At 41.3% G+C, this 19,479-nt stretch overlaps 1 protein-coding gene across 1 annotated transcript; it reads left to right on the forward strand.

Annotated features, from left to right (window-relative positions):
• Positions 1-10,895: 10,895 nt before the first annotated feature.
• LOC124261009 (S-adenosyl-L-methionine:benzoic acid/salicylic acid carboxyl methyltransferase 3-like) lies at positions 10,896-13,158 on the forward strand. The gene is made up of 2 exons (XM_046695329.1): positions 10,896-11,061; positions 11,821-13,158. The coding sequence occupies exon 2, from the start codon at positions 11,882-11,884 to the stop codon at positions 13,103-13,105; it is 1,224 nt and encodes a 407-aa protein (XP_046551285.1). The 5' UTR covers positions 10,896-11,061; positions 11,821-11,881; the 3' UTR covers positions 13,106-13,158.
• Positions 13,159-19,479: the final 6,321 nt, after the last annotated feature.

Genomic DNA, 19,479 nt, shown 5'->3' on the forward strand with positions numbered 1-19,479 from the left:
TATTGCTATTTTACAAACTTTTTGTTCAATTTTAATCACGGAATGTGACTTTGAGAATATCCGTTACAATACATCAAAAGTTTTGTTTTCGTTCGTATTCTCCTTTAAATGATAATCAGTCTTCTCTTTTCAAAATTGTTTTTACTATCGAATATACAAAACAGGTTTTTCACTGAATGTTAGTGCTTTAGTTACAGATCAATTAGATATATATAAATATAGGTAAAATATTTCTATGAAATATATACATAGATATAGATATATATTGCAAAGATAAATAAAAACAGAATGCCTTTTTCTCCAACATGTTTCGTTCTTTACTCTTCAGGGAGATTGTAGCGGTTACAGTATGACGTCATTACATATATATTGTGACGTCATAATAGGGACAACATTCTAGAGCGACATGGTCACAGCTTGCAATGGTTTAATTTGGTTTGTACTTGTCTATGAAGTAGTGTTCTTATAAAGCTATATTTCTGAGGTTAGTCGAACACGCACACGACCACACACGAACACACACACACACGAACACATACACGCAGACGAAAACATGCGCAGTCTATTCATACAATGTTGTTTAGATAAATGCATAGTTTCGTCCATTTAATTGCAATATTTCTGACACCCGTTTAGAAGTTGACTTGGGAACACCAAGGGAGAAGCATGAGTTGTGTCCCTTGCGAAGAGAGTTAGCACTGTGGTGAAGTGACGTAGAGTGCTCCTTGTTCAGGTGTTTTCAGATTACAATACATATTTGCTGGAGTCGACAGAAAGTGTAAACAGTTGACCAAATCTTAGCCGTGTGTTGCAAATGCCTGTGTTGTTCAAACTGTCTGGCAATCATAGAAATACAATTCTTTTTTTTTTTTTTCTTTTTTTTTAACATCTTTATTTCCACATTTTACATAGTACATGAAGAATGCATTCACATAAGTATATTCATACAGACATTCACATACAATATATCAAGTGTATTCGATACACACTCACAAATCCCCTTCATACAATGAAAAAAACATCTTTATATCTATCTCAGTAGCTCCAATACTGAAATACAATTCTGACTGTGATGCTGTTAATCAGCTTAATATTTCAATAATTAATGTTTTAATCACACAGTGCACCACGACGCAATTTCATTCCGAAATCTTATCACTTGATATAATCATTCTTGCTCAGATTAATCTCAATTTGGTCATCAATGATCAAAATGTGTTGATAACAGGAGCTGGACAAGGGGATGATAGAAAAACCTGTTGGCGAATATATAATATGTTATGGGTTTTTTCTACAGGCAATAAGTCTACGACAGGATTGCAACGAATCTTTATAAATAGAAAAACACTGCATCAACAATGTCCACCAGGATACTCTTTTCAACGATAAGAAGATGTCACTGGTTGAACAAGGGATTTGCAGCTGTCCCAGTGAGATACTATGGAGATATTCCAAAAATATATCGCCCGTATGGAAAAACAGGTGACGGAAACTATGGATCAACACTCGGAAAACAAAATGTTGGATATGTCGAACCAGTACGAGAACAGATTCTCAGTTTGGCCAAAACCATTCCTTTCTCTTTCTCGTTTGTAGGACTCGGTCTTCAACATTGCCGACTATGGTGCAGCTGATGGTTCTACTGCCATGGCCATTTTCGGTGAGTTGCTTGCAACTCTGAAAGATCATCATGGCCCCAACACCCAGTTCCAGGTGATCTATGAAGACTTGAAAAGGAACGATTTCAATTCCCTCTTCAAACGTATGTCAGGAATCATCCCTGATCCGCCGTCCTACCTCCTGGAAATGGACAATGTCTATTTTCTTGCCTCAGGGACAAACTTCTACAAGCAGTGTGTACCTTCAAACTCTATCCATTTCATGATCTCAATGACGTCTGTCCACTGGCTGTGAAGGACTGCAACCACCTTCAAAGACTCGATTTACAAAGATGCCAAGAGTAGTACTGAGGAGACGGGTGCACTAAACAAGCAAGCCGAGTTGGACTGGGAGACCTTTTTACTGAAAAGAAGTAGAGAACTGAAACGGGGAGGTTTACTTGTCGTAGGCACCTGCGCTGAGTTTGAGGACAGAAACACTGGAGAAAATAGATACATTGTGCAATCGTTTGTAGGTCTACTGAACGAGGTATGGAAAGAATACAGTATAACTGGTAAAATCACCAGAGATGAGTTCATAAATACAAATTTGTCCTACTGTCTTCCTAACATGGAGCAGGTCAGAAAACCATTCGATGACAAAACGTCACCTGTTTCAAGGTCTGGATTAACCCTCTTGTCAGCTGAAGCTGCAGTGAACCCTGATGTATTTTACAACAATTGGAGAGAGAAGAAAGACAAAGAAGAAATTGATGAAAGGGAGGAGTTTGCCAGAATGTACGTGTCTGCTCACAGGAACTGGGGCATCAGTACTTTCATGAATGGTCTCTCAGATTCCCGATCACTGGAGGAGAAGGAGCAGATAGTTGATGGCCTGTACGACGACATGAAGAAACGTATTTCAAGGATGAACCCTAAAATATTCAAGGATGATTTGAGATTTCGCGATCAGAAAAGAATAATCATCCAAGAAGCTATTTAAGAAGAGAAGCTCCCTCAGCATACAAACCGGAATATTAGAACAGTTGCAAAATGTGTATATTTTTACCTAAAATAATTCAGATATTTCTCAAGAAAAGTCGATTTTATATCTCTCACATTTTGTTAAAGTATTCATGTTGTAACATACTTGTTACCGGCAACTTGCGTAACTGACAGCTGTCTATGCTGCCGTTATCGCCCCATGCCACTCAAAGCCTAATTGAGTATACACTCCAGAGTTTGTAGTGACCGCACCGGCCACAACTTAATGGTCAAATATTCACGCCTGTACACGCTGTAATATTAGACAGACGTAGATGTGGATGCTTAACCACGTACATTACTGGTTATTACTCAACTTTTCCGATAACACACGGCCAAAACAATTATAATCTCTAAAGCTGTCTGCCAAGATTGAGTAATATTTCGAAGGCACAACTCTTCAAAATATAGGTTAAGCGTCGTCTCCCTATTAGGGAAGTTGATTACATCATACAAGCAGAGGGTTCAGCTATATAAGCACCAGGACCTGAGTCATACATCAGTCTGACCCTGGAATCCTTCTGTTTGTGTTAAGATGTGGAGATCCCCCCGGCTAATAACCCAGTTCTAGGTGCGAAGGTTTTTGGTGATAGACCAAACACGTTTTCGATGTTAACAATGAAATTAAAAGATTTGGTACACTATGAGCAAAAAAATGTTTTACATTTGGGTCATCTCTCACGCTAGCCAAGCTAAATGTTTTACATTTGGATCATCTCTCATGCTGACCAAGCTAATGTTTTACATTTTGGTCATCTCTCACGCTGACCAAGCTAAATGTTTTACATTTGGGTCATCTGTTACGCTGACCAAGCTAAATGTTTTACATTTGGGTCATCTGTTACGCTGACCAAGCTAAATGTTTTACATTTGGGTCATCTCTCACACTGACCAAGCTAAATGTTTTACATTTGGGTCATCTCTCTACACTCTCCTACCACAATAATACGCAATATGCAGTGTTAGTGAATACTGTACACTTCCGGAATGACTGTGACTGGAAATCTGGTTCTTATGTATGTATGTATCTATGCATTCGATACAAACTGACTGTTTACATGTAAGCTTACTTAGATCTACGGTGGTTCACACGGAATGATTATATGATAATGTACTATTACCAATCAGATGTTATCATTACTCAGATAATGATTATTGCACAGTTCCATGATGACTGTGACTTGAAAGCTGGTTTGCATGTATGCCTGTATGTATTCAATACAAAGTGCCTGTTATATGCAAGTCAACGTATTATTAATAATCAGATATTATTACCACTCAGATAATGATTGCTATACACTTCCAAGATGACCTTGACTTGAAACCTGTTTGTATGTATATAGGCATGTATTTGATACAAGTAACCTGTTATATATAAGTCTACCTAGACTTACTGTGGTCCCACATGGAATAATTATATGATGATGTACCATTATTAGTCACATATTATGACTGTTGAACACTTTCATGACGACGGACACCTGAAAGCCTGTTGAAAGCCTCTTGGGAATAAAAAACATTTAAAAAAAGAAATTCCCAAATTCTAGGTGCTAAGTATTTTAGTGATAAACCAAGCACGACTTCAATATTAACAATGAAATCAAAAGATTTGGTGCGAAGGGACACTAGGCTTTGGAAACTGCATGAAATTGGCCAGTGAATATCAGGTAGCACAGTGGATGTCACGCAGGAGTAATGATGCCATGTGACTAGGGCTGTGTTTTGGCAAATAAATAGTATTGCACTATATTGCAATTAATAATATAATAGTGGATATTTGCAAAGCGCCAGTGTACACCCACTGATGCATGCTCTCTGATGCATACCCAATTCTGGTATCCATGTTCCGATACAAATTGCGATATATAGGGAGCTTCAATGTTTGACAGTAAGTGACACTGATTGTACATGCAGAGTCTACTTTCTACAAACTAAAAGCCCTAAAAATAAATGTTCGATTTCAATTTGATTTTGTGGGATTGTGTATTTCTCTATTACAAAATGTATTGTTAGTAATGTATACTTTCCACACAAAAAAACGCATCATGAAAATAGCAATTTCATGTAGCAATGAATTAAAACGTGATTCATTTTACAAAAGGTTTTGCTCTGTTTATGAGTCCTATGGTGTTTATGTTTTGAAACATCACAACAAAACGCACCATCCGTAAAATACCCGTATTTAACAGCATGATTTTCAATTTCGGCGTATAGTGTCAAAGAATACACAATTCACATGCAATGCACGTGAAAGTTGGGGATCAGATAGTCTCAATGATGGGTATAAAAGGTTGATCGCTGTCTGTCGATTATTCACTGTATTTTGAATATTTGTTGACGAACGCAAAATGTCACGTCTAAGTGAAGCAAACCGTCATATTGGTTTGCTTTAAGCCGGCCAGTCTCAACGTGCAGTTGCCGACGCATGAATGTTCACCAAAACACCATTTCACGGCTCTGGGAGAGATATCGCTGGCAGAATGCGGTAGCAGATGCCCCTCGTAGTGGGCGACCTCGAGCGACCACTGCAGCGCAGGATCGCTACATCCGGGTACATCACCTGCGTCATCGATCAGCTACGGCGACTAGTACCGCTAGACAAATACCCGGATTGAGGAGGCTTTCTGCACAGACCGTCAGGAACAGGTTGAGAGAGGCTGGTTTACGTGCCAGAAGACCCTATTTTGGCCCTGTGCTTCGACAACAACATTGTTGACATCAAGTTCAATGGTGCACGAAATTTCAGGCCTGGAACCTACCGAATTGGCATAGAATCTGGTTCAGTGCTGAATCACGATTTCTATTAGAACGACGCGATGGAAGAATGCGGGTGTACAGGTCTGGGCGTGAACGTTTCGCCGACGCTTGCGTTCCCCAGGTGGACAGATTCGGCCGGGACAGTGTTATGATGTGGGGAGCGATCACGTGCCGTAGGAGAAGTGATTTGGTGATGATCCAGGGCAACCTGACAGCTCAACGGTACTGTGACAAAATCCTACGCCCACACCTCCTTCCATTTATTGATCGCCAGAGGGAGTTGTTTCAACAGAACCACAACATCAATGTGCTCCCCTGGCCCTCAAGAACACCGAACTTAAACCCGATCGAACATCTGTGGGCTGCCCTGGACAGACGGGTGCGACGCCGTAACCCTCAGGCCCGTGCAGCTCTGGATGCCCAAGGTGGTCACACGAGGTATTGACTTTAGCGCCACCACAAGTGTCCATGTGACACTCAAACTGACTTTCCTCGAGTTGGTGCCAAAAACGGATACGTCTGCATTCCCAGTGTGCAATTTCGCTATATTTCATTGACTCATAAAGCCTACAAGATGTTTCAAAATAAACATAAAAATACAGTTGAAATTCGTATATGTTTCTTTTTGGGAGAGTATACGTTTTTTTGTCAAGTACAGTGGAAAACTTCAGTGCGAATGAAAGTATGTGTGGATTTTAACTGAAACCATAGAGATAATCACAAAAGTTCATGTATTTTCGTGGAAACCCATGGGATGTTTTAAGTTTGCACTCCGGCCTTTAATTCCATCCTTGACTGTGAGTCTTTATGATTTTACGCCTCTTTTAGCATAATTCCATTACTATGGGCGCTTCTCGACTTTACACATTGTTGAGAATCGAACCAGGGCGTTTGGCATGACGAGCAAATACTTTAACCACTAGGCTACCCCACAACTAAAGGTGAAGGTTACTGTTCCCATCATATATGACGTATAGCACGGAGAGAGATATGTATCAATAACTTTGACAACTGAGTAATTGTAAACAATGTGGTTCAGATGTCGCATTCAGCCATATTTCCGCTGTATGGCAGCGGTCTGCAAATAATCGAGTCTAGACCACACAATCCAGTGATCAAGATCATGAGCATCGATCTATCAATTGGGATACGATGACATCTGTCAAGCATGACAGAAGGCTGACCAAACAATCCCGTTAGTCACCTCTTACGAGAAGCCGGGTTACTGAAGATCAATTCTAACCCGGATCTTCACGGGTCGTAATACCATGAACATGTATCTACTTAACTACTGCAATGAACTCAGCGTGAATGACGACCAACGCAAGGCGACTCGTATAATAAGTGAGTGAGTAAGTTTAGTTTTACGCAACACTCAGCAATATCTGATACAATAAACATGGTGCGCTAAAGATTCATTCTAACAAGAATACAAAGATGCAAACATTGATCTGTTGACTATTAACAACCTGCTTGCCAGTTTGTAAGGGAAGATTATTGAATTTAAACGTTGAAATGAAAACTGTGGTTGGATTTGAAAGATGTATAAATCTAAGCATTAAAAAGACACTGTTTTTAAAAAAAAAATTAAATTTTAAATATCGCAGTTGAATCAAGATCCAAAAACAATGATGCAATTTGGTTGGATATTGGTTGGATAACTGGTCTACTGAGGTGCAATGCTGCATTTGGGGAGTTTAATGTTTCACAACAATCGACGTAATTTCCATCCGCCCTAAGCATGTTCAGTTCTCGCGAAATCTCGAGATCTCGTCATTTACATTCCGAAACAAACCAATATCCGAAAACAGAAACTCATGAAATGCGTTGATCTGAATAAATGACATTATGTATTTCTTCTGGAAGAGATGATTACAGTCTTTGAGTAATAAATAGTATAACAAAGAAAAGTTCAAAACGACACAGTCATCTGCCTTAGGCCAAGAGGTTAAACAACACAGTCATCTGCTTAGGCCACAAGGTTAAACAACACAGCCTTATGTCAAAGGCCATCAGGTTAAGCAACATAGTCATCTGCCTTAGGCCACAAGGTTAAACAGCACAGTCATCTGCCTTAAGCTACAAGGTTAAACAACACATTCACCTGCCTAGGCCGAAATTTTAAACAACACATTCATCTGCCTTTGGCCACAAGGTTAAACAACACAGCCTTATGTTATAGGCCATAAGGTTAAGCAACACAGTCATCTGCCTTAGGCCACAAGGTTAAACAACACAGTCATCAGCCTTAGACCACAAGGTTCAACAACACAGTCATCTGCTTAGGCCAAAAGTTTAAACAACACAGTCATCTGCCTTAGGCCACAAGGTTACACAACACAGTCCTCTGCCTTAGGCCACAAGGTTAAACAACACAGTCATCTGCCTTAGGCCTCAAGGTTAAACAACACAGCCATCTGCCTAAGGACACAAGGTTAAACAACACAGTCATCTGTCTTAGGCCACAAGGTTCAACAACACAGTCATCTGCCTTAGGCCACAAGGTTCAACAACACAGCCATCTGCCATAGGCCTAAAGGTTCAACAACACAGTCATCTGCCTTAGGCCACAAGGTTCAGCAACACAGTCATCTACCTTAGTCCACAAGGTTAAACAACACAGTTATCTACTTTAGGCAACAAGGTTAAACAACACAGTCATCTGCCTTAGGCCACACGTTTCAACAACACAGTCATCTGCCTTAGGTCTCACGGTTAAACGACACAGTCATCTGCCATAGGCCTAAAGGTTAAACAACACAGTTATCTACTTTAGGCAACAAGGTTAAACAACACAGTCATCTGCCTTAGGCCACACGTTTCAACAACACAGTCATCTGCCTTAGGTCTCACGGTTAAACGACACAGTCATCTGCCATAGGCCACAAGGTTAAACAACACAGTCATCTGCCTTAGGCCACACGGTTAAACAACACAGTCATCTGCCTTAGGCCACAAGGTTAAACAACACAGTCATCTGCCTTAGGCCACAAGGTTAAACAACACAGTCATCTGCCTTAGGCCACACGGTTCAACAACACAGTCATCTGCCTTAGGTCTCACGGTTAAACGACACAGTCATCTGCCATAGGCCTAAAGGTTCAACAACACAGTCATCTGCCTTAAGCCACAAGGTTCAACAACACAGTCATCTGCCTTAGGCCACAAGGTTAAACGACACAGTCATCTGCCTTAGGCCACAAGGTTAAACAACACAGTCATCTGCCTTAGGCCTCAAGGTTAAACAACACAGTCATCTGCCTTAGGCCACAAGGTTAAACGACACAGTCATCTGCCTTAGGCCACAAGGTTCAACAACACAGTCATCTGCCTTAGGCCACAAGGTTCAACAACACAGTCATCTGCCTTAGGCCACAAGGTTAAACGACACAGTCATCTGCCATAGGCCACAAGGTTCAACAACACAGTCATCTGCCTTAGGCCTCAAGGTTAAACAACACAGTCATCTGCCTTAGGCCACAAGGTTAAACAACACAGTCATCTGCCTTAGGCCACAAGGTTAAACAACACAGTCATCTGCCTTAGGCCACAAGGTTAAACAACACAGTCATCTGCCTTAGGCCACAAGGTTCAACAACACAGTCATCTGCCTTAGGCCTCAAGGTTCAACAACACAGTCATCTGCCTTAGGCCACAAGGTTAAACAACACAGTCATCTGCCTTAGGCCACAAGGTTAAACAACACAGTCATCTGCCTTAGGCCACAAGGTTAAACAACACAGTCATCTGCCTTAGGCCACAAGGTTAAACAACACAGTCATCTGCCTTAGGCCACAAGGTTAAACAACACAGTCATCTGCCTTAGGCCACAAGGTTCAACAACACAGTCATCTGCCTTAGGCCACAAGGTTAAACAACACAGTCATCTGCCTTAGGCCTCAAGGTTAAACAACACAGTCATCTGCCTTAGGCCACAAGGTTAAACAGCACAGTCATCTGCCTTAGGCCACAAGGTTAAACAACACAGTCATCTGCCTTAGGCCACAAGGTTAAACAACACAGTCATCTGCCTTAGGCCACAAGGTTAAACAACACAGTCATCTGCCTTAGGCCACAAGGTTCAACAACACAGTCATCTGCCTTAGGCCACAAGGTTCAACAACACAGTCATCTGCCTTAGGCCACAAGGTTAAACAACACAGTCATCTGCCTTAGGCCACAAGGTTCAACAACACAGTCATCTGCCTTAGGCCACAAGGTTAAACAACACAGTCATCTGCCTTAGGCCACAAGGTTCAACAACACAGTCATCTGCCTTAGGCCACAAGGTTAAACAACACAGTCATCTGCCTTAGGCCACAAGGTTAAACAACACAGTCATCTGCCTTAGGCCACAAGGTTCAACAACACAGTCATCTGCCTTAGGCCACAGGGTTAAACAACACAGTCATCTGCCTTAGGCCACAAGGTTCAACAACACAGTCATCTGCCTTAGGCCACAAGGTTAAACAACACAGTCATCTGCCTTAGGCCACAAGGTTCAACAACACAGTCATCTGCCTTAGGCCACAAGGTTAAACAACACAGTCATCTGCCTTAGGCCACAAGGTTAAACAACACAGTCATCTGCCTTAGGCCACAAGGTTAAACAACACAGTCATCTGCCTTAGGCCACAAGGTTAAACAACACAGTCATCTGCCTTAGGCCACAAGGTTAAACAACACAGTCATCTGCCTTAGGCCACAAGGTTAAACAACACAGTCATCTGCCTTAGGCCACAAGGTTCAACAACACAGTCATCTGCCTTAGGCCACAAGGTTAAACAACACAGTCATCTGCCTTAGGCCACAAGGTTAAACAACATAGTCATCTGCCTTAGGCCACAAGGTTAAACAACACAGTCATCTGCCTTAGGCCACAAGGTTAAACAACACAGTCATCTGCCTTAGGCCACAAGGTTAAACAACACAGTCATCTGCCTTAGGCCACAAGGTTCAACAACACAGTCATCTGCCTTAGGCCACAAGGTTAAACAACACAGTCATCTGCCTTAGGCCACAAGGTTCAACAACACAGTCATCTGCCTTAGGCCACAAGGTTAAACAACACAGTCATCTGCCTTAGGCCACAAGGTTCAACAACACAGTCATCTGCCTTAGACCACAAGGTTCAACGACACAGTCATCTGCCTTAGGCCACAAGGTTCAACAACACAAACGACACAGTTTCTAAAATCGTATATTGCCCTCATGTACCACGTGATCGAAAGCTAGATCACATAACTTGAGGAAATTCCTCTAGTCCTTGACATGTATATCACGTGACTGACCCTGCACAGCTGCACAATTACTGATAGCGTCTGCTGCATATCACGTATCTGCTGCATAAAGCATATCAACGACTCACCAAAATATCAAAGACTTTGCAATGTATTGCAGACATGAATAAACTGATTACATGTTTTATATTTCTATAGTAGACACACATAAGTGAAGATTCAGATTTCCGGGTCCTTGACAAACAGTGTGTGAGCTGAATGTTGGAGTGTGCATTCGACACTGGCCTATTTTCACTGTTACACTTGCAACTAGATCCTTGACATGACGTATGTCACATGACTGCAACCGTGCAAATCACCTAACTGGTACTCCTTGACGTGGTGACTTGCACGGATATATCGTCTGGTGAATGTAACTTTATGTAAGTACGCTTTTAATGTATATTATTGAATATGTTTCTAAACGACAGTCTTACGGGTGATGGAAAGTTGAATGGTAACGGTATGCGAAGGTGTGAGCTGAATTTTTGTTGTATTGGAATGTATATTTGAAACTTTCTTTGACATAGATACATTGCCGACAATCACGTAACTATATTTCTGAGGTTAGTCGAATTGACGAGCCATATTTATGGAAAACACACACACACACACACACACACACACACACACACACACACACACACACACACACACACACACACACACACACACACACGAACACGCACACGCAGACGAAAACACGTACAGTCTATTCATGCAATGTTGTTTAGATAAGTGCACAGTTTCGTCCATTTAATTGCAACCTCTCTGCCTCCCGTTTAGATGTTGACTTGGGAACACCAAGGGAGAAACATGAGTAATGTCCGTTGCGTAGGAGAGTTAGCACTGTGGTGACTTAGAGTGCTCCTTGTTCAGGTGTTATCAGATTACAATACATATTTGCTGGAGTCGACAGAAAGTGTAAGCAGTTGACCAAATCTTAGCCGTGTGTTGCAAAAGCATGTGTAGTTCAAACTGTCTGGCAATCATAGAAATACAATTCTGGCTGTGATGCTGTTAATCAGCTTAATATTTCGAAATTAATGTTTTAATCAGAATGTGTTGATGTTGAGCTGGACAAGGGGATGGTAGTAAAACCTGTTGGCGAATATATAATTTGTTATGTTTTTTTTCTACAGGCAATAAGTCTTCAACAGGATTGCAACGAATATTTATAAATAGAAAAACACTGCATCAACAATGTCCACCAGGATACTCTTTTCAACGATAAGAAGATGTCACTGGTTGAACAAGGGATTTGCAGCTGTCCCAGTGAGATACTATGGAGATATTCCAAAAATATATCGCCCGTATGGAAAAACAGGAGACGGAAACTATGGATCAACACTCGGAAAACAAAATGTTGGATATGTCGAACCAGTACGAGAACAGATTCTCAGTTTGGCCAAAACCCTTCCTTTCACTGACAAGGACTCGGTCTTCAACATTGCCGACTATGGTGCAGCTGATGGTTCTACTGCCATGGCCATTTTCCGTGAGTTGTTGGCAACTCTGAAAGATCATCATGGCCCCAACACCCAGTTCCAGGTGATCTATGAAGACTTGGAAATGAACGATTTCAATTCCCTCTTCAAACGTATGTCAGGAATCATCCCTGATCCACCGTCCTACCTCCAGGAAATGGACAATGTCTATGTTCTTGCTTCAGGGACAAACTTCTACAAGCAGTGTGTACCTTCAAACTCTATCCATTTCATGATGTCAATGACGTCTGTCCATTGGCTGTCAAGGACACCAACCACCTTCAAGGACTCGATTTACAAAGATGCCAAGAGTAGTACTGAGGAGACGGCTGCACTACACAAGCAAGCCGAGTTGGACTGGGAGACCTTTTTACTGAAAAGAAGTAGAGAACTGAAACGGGGAGGTTTACTTGTCGTAGGTACCTGCGCTGAATTTGAGGGCAGAAACACTGGAGAAAATAGATACATGCTGCAATCGTTTATAGGTCTACTGAACGAGGTATGGAAAGAATACAGTATAACTGGTAAAATCACCAAAGATGAGTTCATAAATACAAATTTGTCCTTCTGTTTACCTAACATGGAGCAGGTCAGAAAACCATTCGATGACAAAACGTCACCTGTTTCAAGGTCTGGATTAAGTCTCTTGTCAGCTGAAGCTGTTGTGAATCCTGATGTATTTTACAACAATTGGAGAGAGAAGAAAGACAAAGAAGGAATTGATGAAAGGGAGGAGTTTGCCAGAATGTACGTGTATGCTCACAGGAACTGGAGCAACAGTACCTTCATGAATGGTCTCTCAGATTCCCGATCACTGGAGGAGAAGGAGCAGATAGTTGATGGGCTGTACGACGACATGAAGAAACGTATTTCAAGGATGAACCCTGAAATATTCAAGGACGATTTGAGATTTATATATCTCGTGATCAGAAAAGAATAATCATCCAAGAAGTTATTTAAGAAGAGAAGCTCCCTCAGCATACAAACAGGAATGTTATAACAGTTGCAAAATGTGTATATTTTTACCTAAAATTATTCAGATATTTCTCAACAAAGTCGATTTTATATCTCTCACATTTTGTTAAAGTATTCATGTTGTAACATACTTGTTACCGGCAACTTGCATAACTGACAGCTGTCTATGCTGCCGTTATCGCCCCATGCCGCTCAAAGCCTAATTGAGTATACACTCCAGAGTTTGTAGTGACCGCACCGGCCACAACTTAATGGTCAAATATTCACGCCTTTACACGCTGTAATATTAGACAGACGTAGATATGGATGCTTAACCTCGTGCATTTCTGGTTATTACTCAACTTTTCCGATAACACACGGCCAAAACAATTATAATCTCTAAAGCTGTCTGCCAAGATTGAGTAATATTTCGAAGGCACAACTCTTCAAAATATAGGTTAAGCGTCGTCTCCCTATTAGGGAAGTGGATTACATCATACAAGCAGAGGGTTCAGCTATATAAGCACCAGGATCCGAGTCATACTTCAGTCTGACCCTGGAATCCTTCTGTCTGTGTTAAGGTGTGGAGATCCCCCCGGTTAATTCCACAATTCTAGGTGCGTAGTAGTTTGGTGATTGACCAAGCACGGCTTCAATGTTAACAATGAAATCAAAAGATTTTGTTCACTATGAGCAGGAAAAAATGTTAAACCAAACTTTCACCAGATAGACCTACGGTGGTTCACATGGAATGATTATATGATAATATACTATTACCAATCAGATATTATTACTACTCAGATAATGATTATTGCACACTTCCATGATGACTGTGTTTTGAAAGCTGGTTTGCATGTATGCCTGTATGTATTCAATACAAAGTGCCTGTTATAGGCAAGTCGACCTTGACCTAATGTGGTCCCAGAAGGATTAATTATAGGATGACGTACTATTAATCATCAGATAATGATTACTATACACTTCCATGATGACCGTGACTTGAAACCTGTTTGTATGTATATAGGTATGTATATGATGCAAAGTACCTGTTATATATAAGTCTACCTAGACTTATTGGGGTCCCACATGGAATACTTATATGATTATGTACCATTATTAATCACATATTATGTGTAAACAAGGTGTGTATTGATACAAGTTTCCTGTTAGATATAAGTCTACCTAGACTTACTGTGGTCCCACATGGAATGATTATATGATTATGTACCATTATTAATCAAATATTATGACTACTGAACACTTTCATGATGACGGCGACCTGAAAGCCGGTTGTATATATACATGTATGTATTCAATAAGTGCCTGTTGCAGGTAACATGTCTCTCTCGGGAATAATAAACTTAAAAAAAAGAAATTCCCCAATTCTAGGTGCAAAGTAATTTTGTCATAAACCAAGCACGACTTCAATATTAACAATGAAATCAAAAGATTTGGTGCGAAGGGACACTGTATGAAATGGGCCAGTGAATATCAGGTAGCACAGTGGATGTCACACAGGAGTAATGATGCCACGTGACTTGGGCTGTGTTTTGGCAAATAAATAGTATTGCACTTTATTGCAATTAATAATATAATAGTGGAAATTTGCAAAGCGCCAGTGTACACCCACTGATGCATGCTCTCTGATGCATACCCAATGCTGGTATCCATGTTTGGATACATATTGCGATATATTGGGAGCTTCAATGTTTGACAGTGAGTGACACTGGTTGTACATGCAGAGTCTACTTTCTACATACTAAAGCCCTAAAAATAAATGTTCGATTTCAATTTGATTTTGTGGGATTGTGTATTTCTCTATTACAAAATGTATTGTTAGTAATGTATACTCTCCTAAAAAAAAACGCATCATGAAAAAAGCAATTTCATGTAGCAATGAATTAAAACGTGATTCATTTTACAAAAGGTTTTGCTCTGTTTATGAGTTCTATGGTGTTTATGTTTTGAAACATCACAACAAAACGCACCATCCGTAAAATACCCGTATTTAACAGCATGATTTTCAATTTCGGCGTATAGTGTCAAAGAATACACAATTCACATGCAATGGACGTGAACGTTGGGGATCAGATAGTCTCAATGATGGGTATAAAAGGTTGATCGCTGTCTGTCGATTATTCACTGTATTTTGAATAATTGTTGACGAACGCAAAATGTCACGTCTAAGTGAAGCCAACCGTCATATCACCATTGGTTTGCTTGAAGCTGGCCAGTCGAGCGACCACTGCGGCGCAGGATCGCTACATCCGGGTACATCACCTGCGTCATCGAACAGCTACGGCGACCAGTACCGCTCGACAAATACCCGGATTGAGGAGGCTTCCTGCACAACCGTCAGGAGCAGGTTGAGAGAGGCTTGTGTACGTGCCAAAAGACCTTATTTTGGTCCTGTGCTTCCACAACAACATTGTTGACATCAAGTTCAATGGTGCACGAACGTTTAGGCCTGGAACCTACCGAATGGACGTAGAATCAGGTTCAGTGATGAATCACGATTTCTATTAGAACGACGCGATGGAAGAATGCGGGTGTACAGGCGTCGACGTGCACGTTTCGCCGACGCTTGCGTTCCCCAGGTGGACAGATTCGGACGGGACAGTGTTATGATGTGGGGGAGAGATCACCTGCTGTAGGAGAAGTGATTTGGTGATGATCCAGGGCAACCTGAAAGCTAAACGGTACTGTAACGAAATTCAACGCCCACATCTCCTTCCATTCATTGATCGCCAGAGGGAGTTGTTTCAACAGGACAATACCAGGCCCCACACAGCACGTCACACTAGAGACTTCCTCCAGAACCACAACATCAATGTGCTCCCCTGGCCCTCAAGATCACCGAACTTAAATCCGATCGAACATCTGTGGGCTGCCCTGGACAGACGGGTGCGAAGCCGTAACCCTCAGCCCCAGACACTTCAGCAACTCGCACAGGCACTACAGGCAGAGTGGGCTGTGATTAAGCAACACGAGATTCTGAGACTTGTTCGTTCGATGCCGAGGCGATGCAGTGCAGCTCTGGATGCCCAAGGTGGTCACACGAGGTATTGACTTCAGCGCCACCACAAGTGTCCATGTGACACTCAAACTGACTTTCCTCGTGTTGATGCCAAAAACGGATAAGTCTGCATTCCCAGTGTGCAATTTCGCTATATTTCATTGACTCATAAAGCCTACAAGATGTTTCAAAATAAACATAAAATACAGTTGAAATTCGTATATGCGTTTCTTTTTGGGAGAGTATACGTTATTTTGTCAAGTACAGTGGAAAATTTCAGTGCGAATGAAAGTATGTGTGGATTTTAACTGAAACCATAGAGATAATCACAAAAGTTCATGTATTTTCGTAAAAACCCACGGGATGTTTTAAAGTTTGCACTCCGGCCTTTAATTCCATCATTGACTGTGAGTTTTTACAATTTTACGCCTCTTTTAGCAATATTCCATTACAATGGGCGCTTCTCGACTTTACACATTGTTGAGAATCGAACCAGGGCGTTTGGCATGACGAGCGAATACTTTAACCACTAGGCTACCCCACAACTAAAGGTGAAGGTTACTGTTCCCATCATATATGACGTACAGCACGGAGAGATATATGTATCAATAACTTTGACATCTGAGTAATTGTAAACAATGTGGTTCAAATGTCGCATTCAGCCATATTTCCGCTGTATGGCAGTGGTCTGTAACTAATGGAGTCTAGACCACACACTCCAGTGATCAAGATCATGAGCATCGGTCTACGCAATTGGTAGACGATGACATCTGTCAAGCATGTCAGAAGGCTGACCAAACAATCCCGTTAGTCACCTCTTACGACAAGCCGGGTTACTGAAGATCAATTCTAACCCGGATTTTCACGGGTCTTAATACCATGAACATGTATCTATGTAACTGCTGCAATGACCTCAGCGTGAATGACGACCAACACAAGGCGACTCTTATAATAAGTGAGTGAGTGAAGTTAGCTTTACGCCGCACTCAGCAATATCTGTAACAATAAACATGGTGCGCTAAAGATTCATTCTAACAAGAATACAAAGATACAAACATTGGTCTGTTGTCTTTAAACAACCTGCTTGCCAGTTTGTAAGGGAAGGTTATTGAATTTAAACGTTGAAATGAAAACTGTGGTTGGATTTGAAAGCTGTATAAATCTAAGAATTAAAAAGTCACTGATTTAAAAAAAAATTAAAAATTGAAATATCGCAGCTGAATCAAGATCCAAAAACAATGATGCATTTTGGTTTGATATTGGTTGGATAACTGGTCTACTGAGTTGCAATGCTGCATTTGGGGAGTTTATTGTTTCACAACAATCGAGGTTATCTCCATCCGCCTTTAGCGTGTTCAGTTCTCGCGAAATCACGAGATCTCGTCATTTACATTCCGAAACGAACCAATTTCCGAAAAGAAATCTCATGAAATGCGTTGATCTGAACAAATGACATTATGTATTACTCCTTGAAGAGATATTTACAGTCTTTGAGTAATAAATACTATAACAAAGAAAAGTTCAATGTTGAACTTCAAGACATAGACCCGGAAAGGTCCGGGTTAGAATTGGTCCTCGGCAACCTATGCTTGTCGTAAGAGGCGACTAACGGGATCGGGTAGTCAGGCTCGCTGACTTGGAAGACACATGTCATTGGTTCCCTATTGCGTAGATCGATGTTCATGCTGTTGATCACTGTATTGCCTTGTCCAGACTCGATTATTTACAGACCGCCGCCATATAGCAGGAATATTGCTGAGTGTGGCGTAGAACTAAACTCACTCACTGAAGACATAGGGTGCCTCCATTAACTCATGAAATGTGTTGATCTGAATAAATGACATTATGTATTACTTCTGGAAGAGATATTTACAGTCTTTGAGTAATAAATACTATAACAAAGAAAAGTTCAAAACGACAGTCACCTGCCTTAGGCCATAAAGTTAAACAACACAGTCATCAAGGTTAAATACCAAAGCCTTCTATCTCAGGCCACTGGGTTAAACGACACAGCCATCTGCCTTTGGCCACAAGGTTAAACAACACAGTCATCCTGCCTGAAGCTACAAGGTTAAACAACACAGTCACCTGCCTTGAGCCGTAATTTTAAACAACACATTCATCTGACTTAGGCCATAAGGTTAAACAACACAGTTATCTGCCAAAGGCCAAAAGGTTAAACAAGGCGATCATCTGCCTTAGGCCATGGGATTAAACAACACATTCATCAGCCACAGGCCATAATGTTAATCAACACATCCATCTGCCTTAGGCAACGAGATTATACAACACGGCCTTATGCCTTAGGCCATAACGTTAAACAACATATTCATCAGCCTCAGGCTATAATGTTAATCAACACAGTCATCTGCCTTAGGCCAAAAGGTTCAACAACACAGTCATCTGCCTTAGGCCACAAGGTTCAACAAAACATTAATCTGCCTTAGGCCATAATGTTAATCAACACAGTCATCTGCCTTAGGCAACGAGGTTAAACAACACAGCCTTATGCCTTAGACCATAACGTTAAACAACACAGCCATTCCCCTTAGGCCACAAGGTTAAACAGCTTAGTCATCTGCCTTAGACAACATGTTCCAACAACACATCCATCTGCCTTAGGCCATAAGGTTCAACAACATAGTCATCTCCCTTAGGCCATAGGATTAAACAACACATTCATCGGCCTCAGGTCATAATGTTAATCAACACATCCATCTGCCAAAGGCAACAAGGTTCAACAACATAGTCATCGGCCTTAGGCCAAAAGGTTAAACAACACAGTCATCTGGCTTAGGACATAGAATTAAACAACACATTCATCGGCCTTAGGCCATAATGTTAATCAACACAGTCACCTGCCTTTGGCAACGAGGTTAAACAACACGGCCTTATGTCTTAGGTCACAAGGTTAAACAACACAGCCATCTGCCTTAGGCAACAAGGCTCAACAACACAGTCATCTGCCTTAAGCCAAAAGGTTAAACAAGGCAGTCATCTCCCTTAGGCCATAGGATTAAACAACACATTCATCCGCCTTAGGCCATAATGTTAATCAACACAGTCATCTGCCTTAGGCAACGAGGTTAAACAACACAGCCTTATGCCTTAGACCATAACGTTAAACAACACAGCCATTCCCCTTAGGCCACAAGGTTAAACAGCTTAGTCATCTGCCTTAGACCACATGTTCCAACAACACATCCATCTGCCTTAGGCCATAAGGTTCAACAACATAGTCATCTCCCTTAGGCCATAGGATTAAACAACACATTCATCCGCCTCAGGTCAAAAAGTTAATCAACACATCCATCTGCCAAAGGCAACAAGGCAACATAGTCATC

The sequence above is a fragment of the Haliotis rubra genome, unplaced genomic scaffold (genome assembly GCF_003918875.1).
Source record: "Haliotis rubra isolate DU_JTF1 unplaced genomic scaffold, ASM391887v1 Scf784, whole genome shotgun sequence".
NCBI lineage: Eukaryota > Metazoa > Mollusca > Gastropoda > Lepetellida > Haliotidae > Haliotis > Haliotis rubra.

Bases quoted from the DNA above. Each gene is read 5' to 3' on its own strand.
- LOC124261009 (XM_046695329.1), top strand. From the start codon at position 11,882: ATGTCCACCAGGATACTCTTTTCAACGATAAGAAGATGTCACTGGTTG.